The 13,362-nt window shown below is 46.6% G+C and overlaps 1 protein-coding gene across 8 annotated transcripts in view; it reads right to left on the bottom strand.

The window, feature by feature from the left end:
• PHKA2 (phosphorylase kinase regulatory subunit alpha 2) overlaps positions 1-13,362 on the bottom strand; it is a 74,597-nt gene that overhangs the window by 33,231 nt on the left and 28,004 nt on the right. For 7 of the 8 annotated variants that reach the window (XR_015723420.1, XM_087859969.1, XM_087859974.1 and 4 more), the window contains 8 exons: positions 12,375-12,422; positions 11,063-11,231; positions 8,826-8,908; positions 6,048-6,128; positions 4,836-4,934; positions 2,591-2,737; positions 812-865; positions 83-205 (listed from right to left, as the gene is read on the bottom strand). Coding sequence is in view for 7 of the 8 variants with exons in the window: in XM_087859969.1 (XP_087716095.1) it covers positions 83-205; positions 812-865; positions 2,591-2,737; positions 4,836-4,934; positions 6,048-6,128; positions 8,826-8,908; positions 11,063-11,231; positions 12,375-12,422 (804 nt within the window). In the remaining variant the exon portion in view is untranslated. The remainder of the gene's footprint in view (positions 1-82; positions 206-811; positions 866-2,590; positions 2,738-4,835; positions 4,935-6,047; positions 6,129-8,825; positions 8,909-11,062; positions 11,232-12,374; positions 12,423-13,362) is intronic. The other variant, XM_087859971.1, reaches the window with a different exon arrangement.

The following is a 13,362-nucleotide window of genomic DNA, read 5'->3' as shown; positions in this document are numbered from 1 at the left end:
ATAACCTTATGTTCTAATAACACTCAGCACATGGAGGGAATGAAAATGCTGATTATCAGCACAGCACCCAGCATATTCTCACCTGAATGGCGTCCCCAGTGAAGACCCCATCTATTATGAAATACGTCCAGAACACAGGCCACTCACATTCAATGTTTTCAAAGAGCTTGAGCTCAGCTGGGTCGTAATGCAATCGGTTTGGGTCCTGGAATCAAACAGGAAACCTTCTGAAGGGTGCTGTCAGATCACATATATAATACCACCGTGCCTCACCGGGTTTCCCTCGCCTTCTGAATCACTACAGCTCTGTGGCTACCAGGATAAGGAGTCGGCTATAATGGGGAGATGCTATTTCTGGCAGTTTTCCGTGGTAAAATTTCAGAAAAGTCTATCAGAAATGTACACAAGACTCCTTGGTGGTATATTATATTAAGCTTCCTAGATCGCTAACAAATAAATAGCAGTTTGCCTATCACAGTGCTCAGCAGACTATCTGTTTCACTGAAATCACTCCGTCAGTTACGATGGCAAAGAAACTCGCGAGGGAGGCCACAGTTGCTCTTTAACGCATCGCGTGAGCCACAGAACCGTTTGTCCTTGTCTACAGGCTGGTTTTAAACCACCAGCTTGCTGTCCTCCTGACGATCTTATTATTGTACTCCCTAACGCCAGCCTTGCTGTCTCCAAAATTAAGACTTCCCCGTCCAATACTCTAACATGCAATTTTATAATCAAGAGACGGAGAACACCACAGTGCTGATTTAAATATGAAGCAGTTAAGGAACCAGAAGAAACAATATTTAAATACAACCTCTCTTGGGGTTTTATAACCATCTCGAAGGAAGCGACAGCATCCATAACGCCCCTAAGAAGATAAAGGAAAAAAAGTGCATTTGACGAAGGAGAAGAATTTGTCTTTTTATGTTGATTCAAGTTGGCCCTTCACCCCCCTTCCCATGAATCTTTTTTTTTTTTTTAGATTTTTTATTTATTTGACAGAGATAGCCAGTGAGACAGGGAACACAGCAAGGGGGAGTGGGAGAGGAAGAAGCAGGCTCCCAGCAGAGGAGCCCGATGTGGGACTCGATCCCGGGACGCTGGGATCATGCCCCGAGCCGAAGGCAGACGCCTAACGACTGCGCTACCCAGGCGCCCCCCCATGAATCTTTTTTAACGAAACATGTACCGAGTGCTCTTTGTGATCAATACAAGAAGTTATTTTTAAGTAATAAGCCAAGTAAATTCAGGGTTGACCAGTGCTGCAGAGGGAATGCCAGAACTTTCCGTTAGAGTATCAGGGCTGGGACAGTAATCGCTCAGAGTTCACAGAATGACAGCCCTTCATCCCGACTGGCTGTGTCAGGCAAAGATGCAGAGGGACTCTCATTGCTTGCGGAAGCCACCAGGGCAGATACCTGGATAGGACTACTTGGACTTGAAAGACTGGAAGCCAAAAGGACATTCCAGACTCCTCACAATTAGCCTCTGGACGCAAAGAAGCAGGGCGGCGAGGTGAGGCAGGGGTGGGGTGGGGTGGGTGGGGCTCCCTCAGGCCTAGGGCTCTTGCTGCAGGTTTTCCTGCTGCAGGCTCCAGTGTTGCTCTCCAGCTTCCTGGGTGTTAAGAAAGCAGGGCAGAGGCACTGAGCTCTCGATCGGCCTCCCTAGTCCCTGGATTGCAGTGTTGGGTGTCCATTCCCCAGTTTCTTAAGTGCATGGGGGTGCCTTAAGCACCGGCTGCAGAGGCCAGCGCACGGCTAGCAGCCAGCGCCATAGAGTGCCGGGAGTTCAGGGGAGGCCCGGCCAAGAACCCGCTCCTCTTTAAACACTGCATTCCCTGCATGGACTGCCTGCCTACTGGGACAAGCTAAAAGAGCGTCCTTTTTCTCCACTAAACCGTGAGACAGCTTCTTTGGAGATATGACTGGAGACCCTTCAACCCCTTATATCCAAGGGCTAAAAGCATTTTTAACGGAATCTAAGTAGATCATCAACACGAAGATTTTGGCTTAAGGAACTTTTTTTTTTTTTTTTTTTTTTTTTTTTTAAGAAAACTCACCTTCTTGATCATTTTACTGAGAAGTTCAGTTGCCTGGGCTATTTAGTAACATTCTCAGTTTGGTATATTGTGTCATAGGTCCTGCATTTCGCCTCAGAGCAGGAATTTTCTGAAGCTCAGTTTAACTTGGGGATTGCCAAGTCCCCAGAAATTGTGTGTAAGGTTGGAGGATATTGGGGCGTGTGCATTTGTTTCTGGCAGGGACCTTCGAGCTTTCAAGAGCTTCGCAAAGAAGCCTATGGTCTCTAAAGGGTTAAGAAGCTGCTTTAGAAGTACAGGAGGGGTACGGATCGGGGTTCAAAGGTGCTGGCCTGAGTTCACGCTCTGCTGTCAGAAAAAGAACTAGAGCCCTTGATCACTCTGAGACTGCTTTCTCACCCGTGTATGCAGCTTTCGATCCCGCACTCTGAGTCCACTTAGATAAACCAAGCCATGGACCTCATGGAGAACGGAGGCCTGGGTGCACTGCTCCGTGTCATCATGAAAGGGACACTTAACACAGGGCAGAAGAGCACCGGCATGACCAACACTTACCTGGAGCTTGGAAATAATTTCATTTTTGGTCACATTCACGAGGTTCACATCTTCCACTGCAAAGGCCGGGAAAGAGATAATGGAAAGAAGTCCAGCGTCAATCTCCTTAGACGTTGATGCTCTTGGCAGCATGGAGAACAGAATAGACTGAATGAGAAACAAAGATGTGGCTTGAACCTGGGAAGCATCAACAGTTGCATACAGTATCTAGAGCCCATGACCTCAGCCCCAAGGAACATTTGAATGAGTTTGCCAATTTTGAGTAGAGCTTTTTCCTACCAATATGGCCCCTGTTGGGGGACCTCACCTGCCCAGCCAATGATTCCTGTTCCTTGTGGGAGAAAAGAGGATCGGGAAGAGCACGGTATTGCTCAGAGCCCATGCTGAGAACTGCTGGTCTCCCTACCTTGGGGGCCTTCTGTTGACCTTGCTGTATCTTTTGGACAGGCAGGGGAGGAACTAAGGGCTACTACATCAGCAGGCCAGGGTATCCTGGCTGTGAAGGTAAAGACAGAGAAGAATACACATACAGGGCCAGCACGGAGAAATGTCTGGCTTATGTGGAACGTGACTGGGTGATCCAGAACCCATGTGAAGGAGTCAAAGCCAAGAGACCACACCAACACTTAGGCAAAACAGTAAATAACAGAATTACTTTAGTCCTAGAACTAGGGTTACTTAGTGGCTCTATAATATAGCCTCAGTTATAAGGTGGTTGGATTAGACAGTGTAAACGAAGGGAAGGTGAAATGATAAGTTTGGGATGGGGAGGGAGCTGACATTGGGATCTAACGTGTACAGATATGGGGCTAGAGCCCTGGAAATGTAAACGTATTAAATCTCATATAAACATGGTTAGCTACATTAATTGATTTTCAGATGTTAAAACAATTTTGCATTCCTAGAATAAACCCCATTTGGTCATGCTAAAAATTTTTTTCCATTTTGTAAAGAAGGAATTTGGATACTATGTCCAGTTCACACATGAGGGCTGAGACACAGACACAGAGACTCGTGTGACAGAGCGAGGATTCTAAGCCAGGCCCAGCTGGCTACAGAGCTCAGTTTCCACTAGGGACAGCCATTATTAAGCTGCAGATCAGCTCAACTCTATCAAACTGTAGCCCAAGAAACAGCAGATTCCCCATTAAGGACAATTTAATGTGGGAAAATGGAGTTGCAAAGGGGGTAAAGATGGGGGACCCTTCAGCTTCTGAATAAAGCTTCATTTTCTCAAGCGACCTGACCTCCAAGCCCAATTCTTTAACTACCTGCTCTCCCTGAGGCTCTCTGCCTGCAAACATGCGCTCCCTCCAGAAGCTGTCTGCTAACAAGTTTACATGGCTCTCACTCCCACAAGCCCAGCACGGGACGTGGCACACAGTAGGTCTCACTAAGTAAGAGTTTGCTGACTGACCAGCAATGGGTGACCTACTGTCTGCTTAGTGGAGTCCCCTAACCTGCAACAAATCCCTCCTTTCTCTGACCTGTATTTCATGCCGGTTCTACTAATTTGTCATTTCAACCATCTCATCTCTCCTCCACTATCCTTTCAGCCCATCTCCACCCCTCCCCAAGTGAACTACTGCTTGCTGGTCATTCAATTTGGTGGCATCACGAAAGAAGCCTGACAGAAAACCACCTATATGCTCAAGAAACCGACCAGATTTTGCCTCCAGACAAGCAAGGCTGCTGTGATTGTTGACTCCATATATACACCTCGCCGTCATTGTGTCTTAGGTTTACATAGTACTTCTCAGCTTACGGAGTGTTCTGATGAACTAAGTTGATTTACTCTGATTCTTACAACCACCCTGTGTGACAGGAGGGGAAGGTGCCAGTATGCCCATTTTATGAAGGAGGAAACTGAAGCTCAAGAAGCCAACTACCACCAAGCTAGAAAGGTGAGGAGTGTGGGGCGCCTGGCTGGCTCAGTCGGTGGAGCACAGACTCTTGATCTCGGGGTCGGGAGTTCGAGCCCCATGTTGGGTGTAGAGATTACTTAAAAATAAATCGAAAGAAAGAAAGAAAAGAAAAAGGAAAGAAAAAGGAAAGAAAAGAAAGAAAAGAAAGAAAAGAAAGAAAAGAAAGAAAAGAAAGAAAAGAAAGAAAAGAAAAGAAAAGAAAAGAAAAGAAAAGAAAAGAAAAGAAAAGAAAAAGGTGAGGAATGTGACCTGGAGTCCAGGTCTTCTACTCCGTCAGTCTCCTTCTCTCCTGTCCAGACCGTGAGAGCTGAGGCTGTTACCTGGCAGTGTTCGACATCATCAGGCAGGACATGGATCACGGACTTGCGTCCTCCGTGGGCTCCAAAAAGGTCCAGTTCATCAATTGCCTCAAGAGCTGCCTACAAGCACAGGTATGAATCACTTTTTCTTTCTAGTAAACATACATTCACATATCCAGTTCCCCCCTTTCCCATTAAGCGATCTAGCATACATGTTTTCCCAAAGGGGATGAAACACACATCTTTAAAATTCAGCTAAAGTGTCCTATAGACATGTTCTATCCTTATTTTCAGTGGAATCAGGCCTTTCCTGTACATTGCTGCTCTTTGCAGAAACAAGAAAGAGAAAATAGACAAATATTTCCCCAAATGAAGTCAGTACTCGACTGAGAAATCAAATATTAACAAGTTCATAACATTGGCGGTGGGGTGGAGGGCACTAAGTGCATGAACAGCTTTCTTTCACCTATTTGTGTTAATTCTAACATTAGCATGTCTGCCGTTTGAAGTTAATTTAGTATTAAGCATGTTTTCTGTCAGTTGACCTTCACAGAACATATTTATCGTTGCTTTGAAAATTCTAGCTCTAGAGTCTGTATTCTATCCAAGGATACACTTCAGTCTTCAGCACGAGGGAGGGAGGGAGGCACGTGAAATGTCTAGGACAACCGATGTAAACTGGTGGCTGGAGGACTGAATCTGCCCCACAGCCATGTTCTGTTCGGCCTGAAGAAATTTTTAAAATGATTTTGAATTGGAATTCCTTTAGAGAACGTTCCCAGTGTCCCCAGTACCCTTCGATATTTTTCTATCTGGCCAGCTTCACTTGTTTTGTGTTACTTGCCTGACCTGACCCCACAGACTTTTGAACTTGTAAGCCCTGCCCTACAAAGAGGTCATATTCTTCAGCCTTCTTTATGATCCAGAAAAGAAGACTGGACGTCACGCATCCAGGTGCTCAGACAACAGCGAGAGCTTAGACCTGTGGGTGATGATAATGGATAATGAGGAAGGAGGGCGCTTAATTTGGCTCATGCACATTTCAGGGTAGGAAACCTACATTCTTTACCTATAATCTCAGTCAGCTGGGGTGTATGTGCCACTTGAATTTCATATTTGCGGCAGACTTTTGAAAGATATGCTATCAGATTAAATCCAAACCCCTAAAGATGAGAACCAAATCAAAGCAGTAGAAATGCACAGAAGGAAGAATAAAGAGGTGAAGAGGGTCACCTTGGCCATTCCTACAGAGCTTGCATTCAATTCCGGAATGCCCTGATTAGTCTTATCTCCCCGTTCCCACATTCCATAATCCTGCGGAAGAAAAAGGTAGTAATCAGAGCAGGAAAAAGAGGTATAGGAGAAGTGCTATGGAAAAATAATTTCTTTATGTTATCACAGGCACAACGAAACATGAATCTCTCTTCTCCGAGGTTACTGAATTCATGGCTTTATATACTCAGGCTGCGCTCATCCTCAATTTCACTTCATTGGACCTCCATGCAGAATTTTGCAAATACTCAAGTGGAACAAAAATGCATGCAAAAACACTCTCGATTTTCTTATTCTTGAAAGTTATCAATCTGTAAGAAACTCTTGATTTGTAGAGAACAAAATGTTTTATCTTCAAATCAAATGAAATGCTACCCCTCTATTTAGCTGATTCCTTTGAACTTAAATTGTAAGATAGAAAAAAGAAACTTTAACAAATGTATTATAACTACTGGAGGCCAACCAAACCATTTAATATCATTTAATACCTATTTCTAGGGTTACCTCTTGGGGAAAAATGCTGAGCAAGTAACAGAGGCCAAAATCAAAACTGAGCCACAGAATACCGAACTTTCTTGGTCTTTTAAAACTAATTATTGTGAAGTGGCTCAGAACACTCCATCCATACAGAAGATGTGATCCGTGCATACCTAACTTTTATAATTCTTATTTTCACTGAAGAAAGGCAAGCACTGGATACTGTTTTGAAATAATGCTGCATGCACTACTGAAAAGTTACAAGCCAACAAGAACAGGACCACTGCCGGGGGCGTCTGCCTTCGGCCTAGGGCGTGATCCCAGGGTCCTGGGATCGAGCCCCACATTGGGCTCCTCTGCTGGGAGCCTGCTTTTTCCTCTCCCACTCCCCCTGCTGTGCTCCCTCTCTCGCTGGCTGTCTCTCTGTTAAATAAATGAATGAATGAATGAATGAATGAATGAACGAACGAACGAACAGGACCAGTGCCAAAATTTCAGTATTTATTACTTGATCTGCAAAGACGAACATTTCCAAAATGTGCAAATTTAAACTCAGGCATATCAGAGCGGCGTGAGACTGTTTCCTGCTGGCATGCCTCCTAGCTGAGCCCCAGGACTTGTTCCTTCAGTGCTCCTCACATCTGGGCCTTTCCACATTCCAACCCATTCTCACTCCAAACCTGGACCCAAGTGACTCATCAAAAACTGCTCTGATCAGCTCACTCTACTGTGCAAGAATCTCAAATGACAAACTGCTATTCCCCAGTGGCGCCTGTCAAATCCCTGCGTCCGGCTACACCTCCGTTATGTGCCCTCCACCCCGGCACACCCACAAGCAGACTTTGGTTTCTAAGTCTCTGATACTCTGCTTGCAGGCGAAGTCTACTCCCATCCCTCCGCATCCCCTCGCCCCAAGGACCCCTCCCACACTCAGAGCCCGTTCCTGCCTGGCACAGCTCCTGCTATTCCCGCCCCCTTCTGCTCATCCTCCAAGGTCCAACCAAAGTCCCACCCTTTCCACTCCTCGGGGTTCTTTAGACCTCGGCACTACTGACATTTTGAGCCAGACCATTCTTTGTTGTGGGGCTTTCCTGTGCACCGTGGGCCGTTGAGCAGACTCCCCCACCATCGCCCGCTAACCGCCAGTAGCCCCCTCCCCAGTGTGACAAGCAAAACCGTCTCCAGACGTTGCCAAATGTCCCCTGGGAGGGGAAGACCACCCCTCGTTGAAAATCGCCTCTTTAGACCTAGGTAGCCCTTGGACCCAACCTAGTCTGCCACCTATTTCTGTAAAGAAGGTCTATCTGGGCGGGACACAGCCACGCTCACGCATTCCCGTGTTGTCGATGGCTGCCTTTCTGCAACAAGGGCAGAGGTGAGAAGCAACAGGGACCATAGAGGCCAAAAAGCTATTTACTGTCTGGCCCTTTACAGAAAATGTTTGCTGACCCTGGCTTTCAAACATACTGGCTTTTTTATTTTATTTTATTTTTTTAAACCAAACCTTACCCTTCCTTTACTGCCCTTACAGTCAGCTTTGCACAGGTCAGTTGTTCTAGATGAACCAGAAGGGCATGAGGCTTTACCCGCCGTACAGACAGCAGCCTGGAGGCACTGGGCTTTATACACATTTACAGCCACCCATACCCGGCCTGGGGCACACATCTGGCTCTGGGCCCTCTGCCTGGGGGCTGCCTGGGGTGTCCCCATGGCACTGCAGCTCCTACTGACAAGCTGCTGCTGCCGCTCGTCACCCCGACTCAGGCTGGCCCCGTACCTGCCACAGGACATGTTAGGGTCTTATTTAAACAAGCACGGGGCGCCCGAGTGGCTCCGTCGGTTAAGCGTCTGACTTCGGCTCAGGTCATGATCCTGTGGTCCTGGGATCGAGCCCCACATTGGCGGCGGGGCGGGGGGGGGGGGCGTCCCTGCTCAGTGGGGAGCCTGCTTCTCCCTCTGCCTGCTGCTCCCCCTGCTTGTGCTCTCTGTCTCTCTGTGGCAAAAAAACAACTAAAAATCTTTTAAAATAAATAAAATAAGCATAAAGGATTCAAACAGAGCATGTGGTGCATTCCAAAAACATCAACTCCTCAACTGGGTCCCAGGACAAAAGTGTGTCCTTTGTGGGCAGAAGTGACAATCTTAGAGCTCAAATCTTGCCGACCTTCTGATCAGCTCCAAATAGCCTGGCCCTCCAAGACCTGTAGGATTTTCGTTCTTTTGAACTGGGACACCTGAAAACCTGTCAGGGTTGATACTTACAGCAACTTTATATGCAGCTTCTATGTAAAAAACGAGATTCTGTATGAAGGCCACCTCATCAAGTGTAAATATAATACGTAAACCTAGTGAAGAGAAACAAACAATGAAGTTACAGAGTTATGCTGTGAACAGAGACGCGTGAGCTGCCAATCCCAAATTACAAATATCACACCAGGAAAGAAATTCTTAGGGGCGCCTGGGTGGCTCAGTCGTTAAGCGTCTGCCTTCGGCTCAGGTCGTGATCCCAGCGTTCTGGGATCGAGCCCTGCATTGGGCTCCCTGCTCAGCGGGAAGCCTGCTTCTTCCTCTCCCACTCCCCCCCCCTTGTGTTCCCTCTCTCGCTGCCTCTCTCTCTCTCTCTCTGTCAAATAAATAAATAAAATCTTTTTTTAAAAAAATTAAAAAAAAAGAAAAGAAATTCTTGTACCCCCATTTTCATTTTTTTTTCTCATTTTCATCTTTCTTACTAGGCATCAAAAATTAAATCTGAAATAAATTGAAACACTTAGTGTCTAATCTCAGAAAGAGGAAGGAAGGCAGGCGGGTGTGCCTACGGGTAGAAAAGGCTGAAAGAGGTGTGGGGTCTTCTGGTAGTGTTGGATATGCGCAAAGACGTTTTCAAAAAGCACAAATTTTAGCCCAGAGCAACCAGACACTATTCTTATCCTTGAGTGAGCCAAAGGGTGGGTACCTTTCCCCTGTGGCAGATAGGTAAAGTAGAGCCCCCAAGTTCAAGAGACAGCCCTTGAGCTTGTGGGAAGGTGAGCTCCCCGGACCTCCCCAGGGGGCTGCATTGACTCGCTGAAGTAGGTTGTAATCAAGAGAGCTGGATTTTTGCTTGGGCCCTTGAATGTTTAGGTGATTATGGCAAATATACATATTTTAAAAGTATGGATTTTTGAAGCTGGTAGGGGTATGGTACGATCTGAACTCTTTCATCAATAGGGGAAGTTTAACTAGTAAACTGTTCAAAACACAATTTGGTAATATATATAAGTAGCCTCTGAAGGATATCCAACAGAAGCCAAGTAGAGATGGGGTCAAAGCTGATATTGTGGGGCACCTGGGTGGCTCAGTCAAACAGCCAACTCTTGATTTCAGCTTGGGTCATGACCTCGGGGTCCCAGAATCAAGCCCCACATTGGGCTCCACGCTCAACAGAGAGTCTGCAGCGGAGGGGCACCTGGGTGGCTCAGTTGGTTGGGCATCTGCCTTCTGCTCAGGTCATGAACCTGGGGTCCTGGGATTGAGCCCCGCATCGGGCTCCCTGCTCAGTGGGGAGCCTGCTTCTCCCTCTGCCTCTGTCTGCCGCTCTCCCTACTTGTGCTCTGTCAAATAAATAAAATCTTGAAAAGAAAAGAAAAGAAAAGAAAAGAAAAGAAAAGAAAAGAAAAGAAAAGAAAAGAAAAAAAGAAAGAAAGAAAGAAAGAAAGAAAAGAAGGAAAATAAATAAATTGGCAGTGGAATTTTTTTCTTTGTGTTTTGCTCTATTTCCCAAACTATTTACAGTGAGCTCATATTAATTTTCACAACCAAAAAATATTTTTTATAAATGTTTGGTTTATTCACAAAGCTATAACAATATCATTTACTGATTTCTGCTGTCTTTAGAGTTTCACATTTGCAGACTGAAATTCATGGGAAGCCTCTAACTCAGGTCAGTTTACTGGACTGGGGATAAGAACTCTGAGACACAGCAGCTAAACGACCTGACCCCCGGGGGCCATCGCAGCAGACTGTAGTGTGCAAGAGACCATTTGGTCAGAAACAGGCTGCACTCTGCAGCTCAGGAGGCCTGGTGTCCAAGCTGCCATGAAGCCAACAGCTTCCACGGCTGAGGAACAATGCTCATAGTCAGGGAGTTTTGGGCCCACTCCCAGCATGGAGGCTATGGACAGACTGCCCACTCTGGGCAGAAGTCATGTTGTTTGAATATAATTCGGATTTAATGAGGGTGGGTCTAGAAGAGGGTGTGAGAGGAAAAGGTGAGGGGCCAGGCCAGCTTTGGGATCAACCAGAGAGATGCTACCAGAGCTGGCTTGACAGCCCTTCGTCCTACAGGTCCTCAGAAAGCTGGCCATCGGCAGGTCACAGAGTCAATGTACATGATATGATGAAGACGCACGCTTTTTCTTTACAGAAATAACTTATTTTGAATTTGGATCGATGCCTGCCCCTGCCCACCCTCTTCTGGATTACCACTCCCTGTGCAACGGGCTCCAGGGGCCCTGGCTCACCAGAGGCAGTCATCTGGGCCAGGAACAGGAGGAAGAGGGAGGTGGCATCCACCTGGAGGTGGCCCCACTGGTCGTCGCCCACCACGGTGCTGCAGGTGGCAGTGTTGTACTTGGCGTGCAAGCTGTCTTTGGTACTCTGAGTGTGCTTGAACTTCTCCACTTTATCCACCTGCGGGAGAGAGCAAGCCGGCTTCACGCGGTTAAGGGGTTCGTGGCTGGCAGAGGCCACACCCAGGGTCAATCCCTTGGGTCTAGCCCTCTTAGCTGCTGCCTCTGGGAGCCAGAGAGATGAAAGGCAGCGTATGTTCAGTACTGAGCACCACACGGAGGGGCTGTGCGGGGGATCCTTCGTGCCCACACCAGAAACGGCCCAGTCCAGGGGGATTTTAACAAGCTCTGCAGGGCGACGGGTCAAGCCAAAGGGTTTCCTTGTCCGCATATGCCCAGCAGCAGCTGTGACACATGGTAGGCGCTCAGCAAGAGGAAGAGGGAAGAAAGAGGACATATTTAAACTTCAGCTTCGGTTCCTTAGGTCAAAAGGAAGAGAGCACCTAGGGCTCTGAAGAGTAACCGGGCACAGGCTGCTGAAGGGTGGGGACAGTAGCATTCACTTTGGACTCTGTGCAGATCCTAGTACGATGTTCTGTGCATAGTGCAAGCTCAATGAATTATTTTATCTACCCCTCACTGAAAATGCCAGTAGATAGTAATGTCAAGTTTTAAACACTCAAGCCTTTCAACTCAAATGAAAAGAAACCCTTGTATAAACTTGACAGAATAAACAATACTCATGGCTGTCTGAGAATGGCTTTTAAAAACAATGATTTCTTCCCCATTTAACAAAAAGGGCACGCTCTCCTTCTACACAAGTAACTCTTCAAAAGAGATTGTGAGAAACAGGGTCCTTTGAGTCTGTGGTTTTATAGTATAATAAGATTACTGAAGATAATTTTAAAGGACAAAGTAAAAGTATTCTCAATTTCTCTTCCACTTGAGAAGAAAAGCTCAAAACACTTTAGGAGGGACGCCTGGGTGGCTCAGTCGGTTAAGTGTCTGCCTTCAGTTCAGGTCATGATCCCAGGGTCCTGGGATCGAGCCCCACATCAGGTTCCTTGCTCAGCGGGAACCTGCTTCTCCCTCTGCCTGTGCACTCGAGTGCTCACTCTCTCTCTCTCTCTCTCTCACAGATAAATAAATAAAATCTTAAAAAACAAAACAAACAAAAAACGCTTTAGGAATGTCAGTTGTCACCATGAAAGTGACAAATGCCCACCCAGGTGACCTGAAAACACATTTGTCATTTTCTGCCTACCTGTCTCATCATGCACTGGAGAAGACCCCGCATCAGTTTCACCACGTTCTGTGGAAATAGAGTGGGATCAGTGACAAGGCCGGCTTCCCCGCTCCATGAAAACCACCTCCTCACCACATGGCCCGTAAGCCAGGGCTGCCCACAGACCTCCCTGAGAAGGCACACCCCGAGCATACACAAGCGTTCTGACTGTTGAGATTGTCTCCATGCCATCAGAAAGAAAGAAAATCCTGATGCAGTGACTTATCTCAAATAAAGGGGTTGGACCAGATGACACCTCTGGTTCTAAAACCCAGTGACTCCTCACTGGTATTTCGGCAAGACAGTTTTTATAAGCCTAGTACCCTGATGCTTAATTCTGATGTCACAATTCTTTTTTTTTGTTATGCCAAAGATGAATTGAGTCCACCATGTTTGCCCCACAGTAATGATGCTTCACCAAGAGTCTTCTGTGACACCATCACAAGACTATTAAGTAAAGTTCTTACAAAATGCAAGTAGCCGCCAAGGTTTCTTAAGAACATGTACTGCAACCAACTATTACCATTATCATTATGAATAATAACAATAGTACTATGATAATCAGATGCTCTCTCCAGGCACTGTACAAAACCCTTGACCTGGATCGGATTCTGTCTAAGTCTCGCAACAACCTTATGAGGTGGGTGTTATTATCACCTCACTTTATAGACGAGGAACGTGAGGCTGAGAGAGATGAGGCAACATTGCTAAAGTCTTCCAGCAGGCAGGGGGTGGAGCAACAACAGAGCCCACACCCAGGGATCAGACTCCAGAGTTTGAGCTCTTAGTCAATTCGTTATAATGCCTCCCACTTCCTCTGCAATTCAGACCCATCAAAAGACCGGTCTTAATCCATCCTATTAAAAACATTATAAAACTAATTCACAAGTGGCTACAGAATGGGATATTCTGTAGGTCGAAGTAGCCCGGCTGAAAGACGATCCGATCCCCCCAGGACCATGAGCGT

Source organism: Ursus americanus, chromosome X, assembly GCF_024610735.1.
Source record: "Ursus americanus isolate L20-20 chromosome X, mUrsAme1.1.p, whole genome shotgun sequence".
In the NCBI taxonomy this organism is placed as follows: Eukaryota; Metazoa; Chordata; class Mammalia; order Carnivora; family Ursidae; genus Ursus; species Ursus americanus.
Note: the sequence above shows the minus strand (reverse complement) of the source record. Positions and strands in the feature narration are given on the sequence as shown.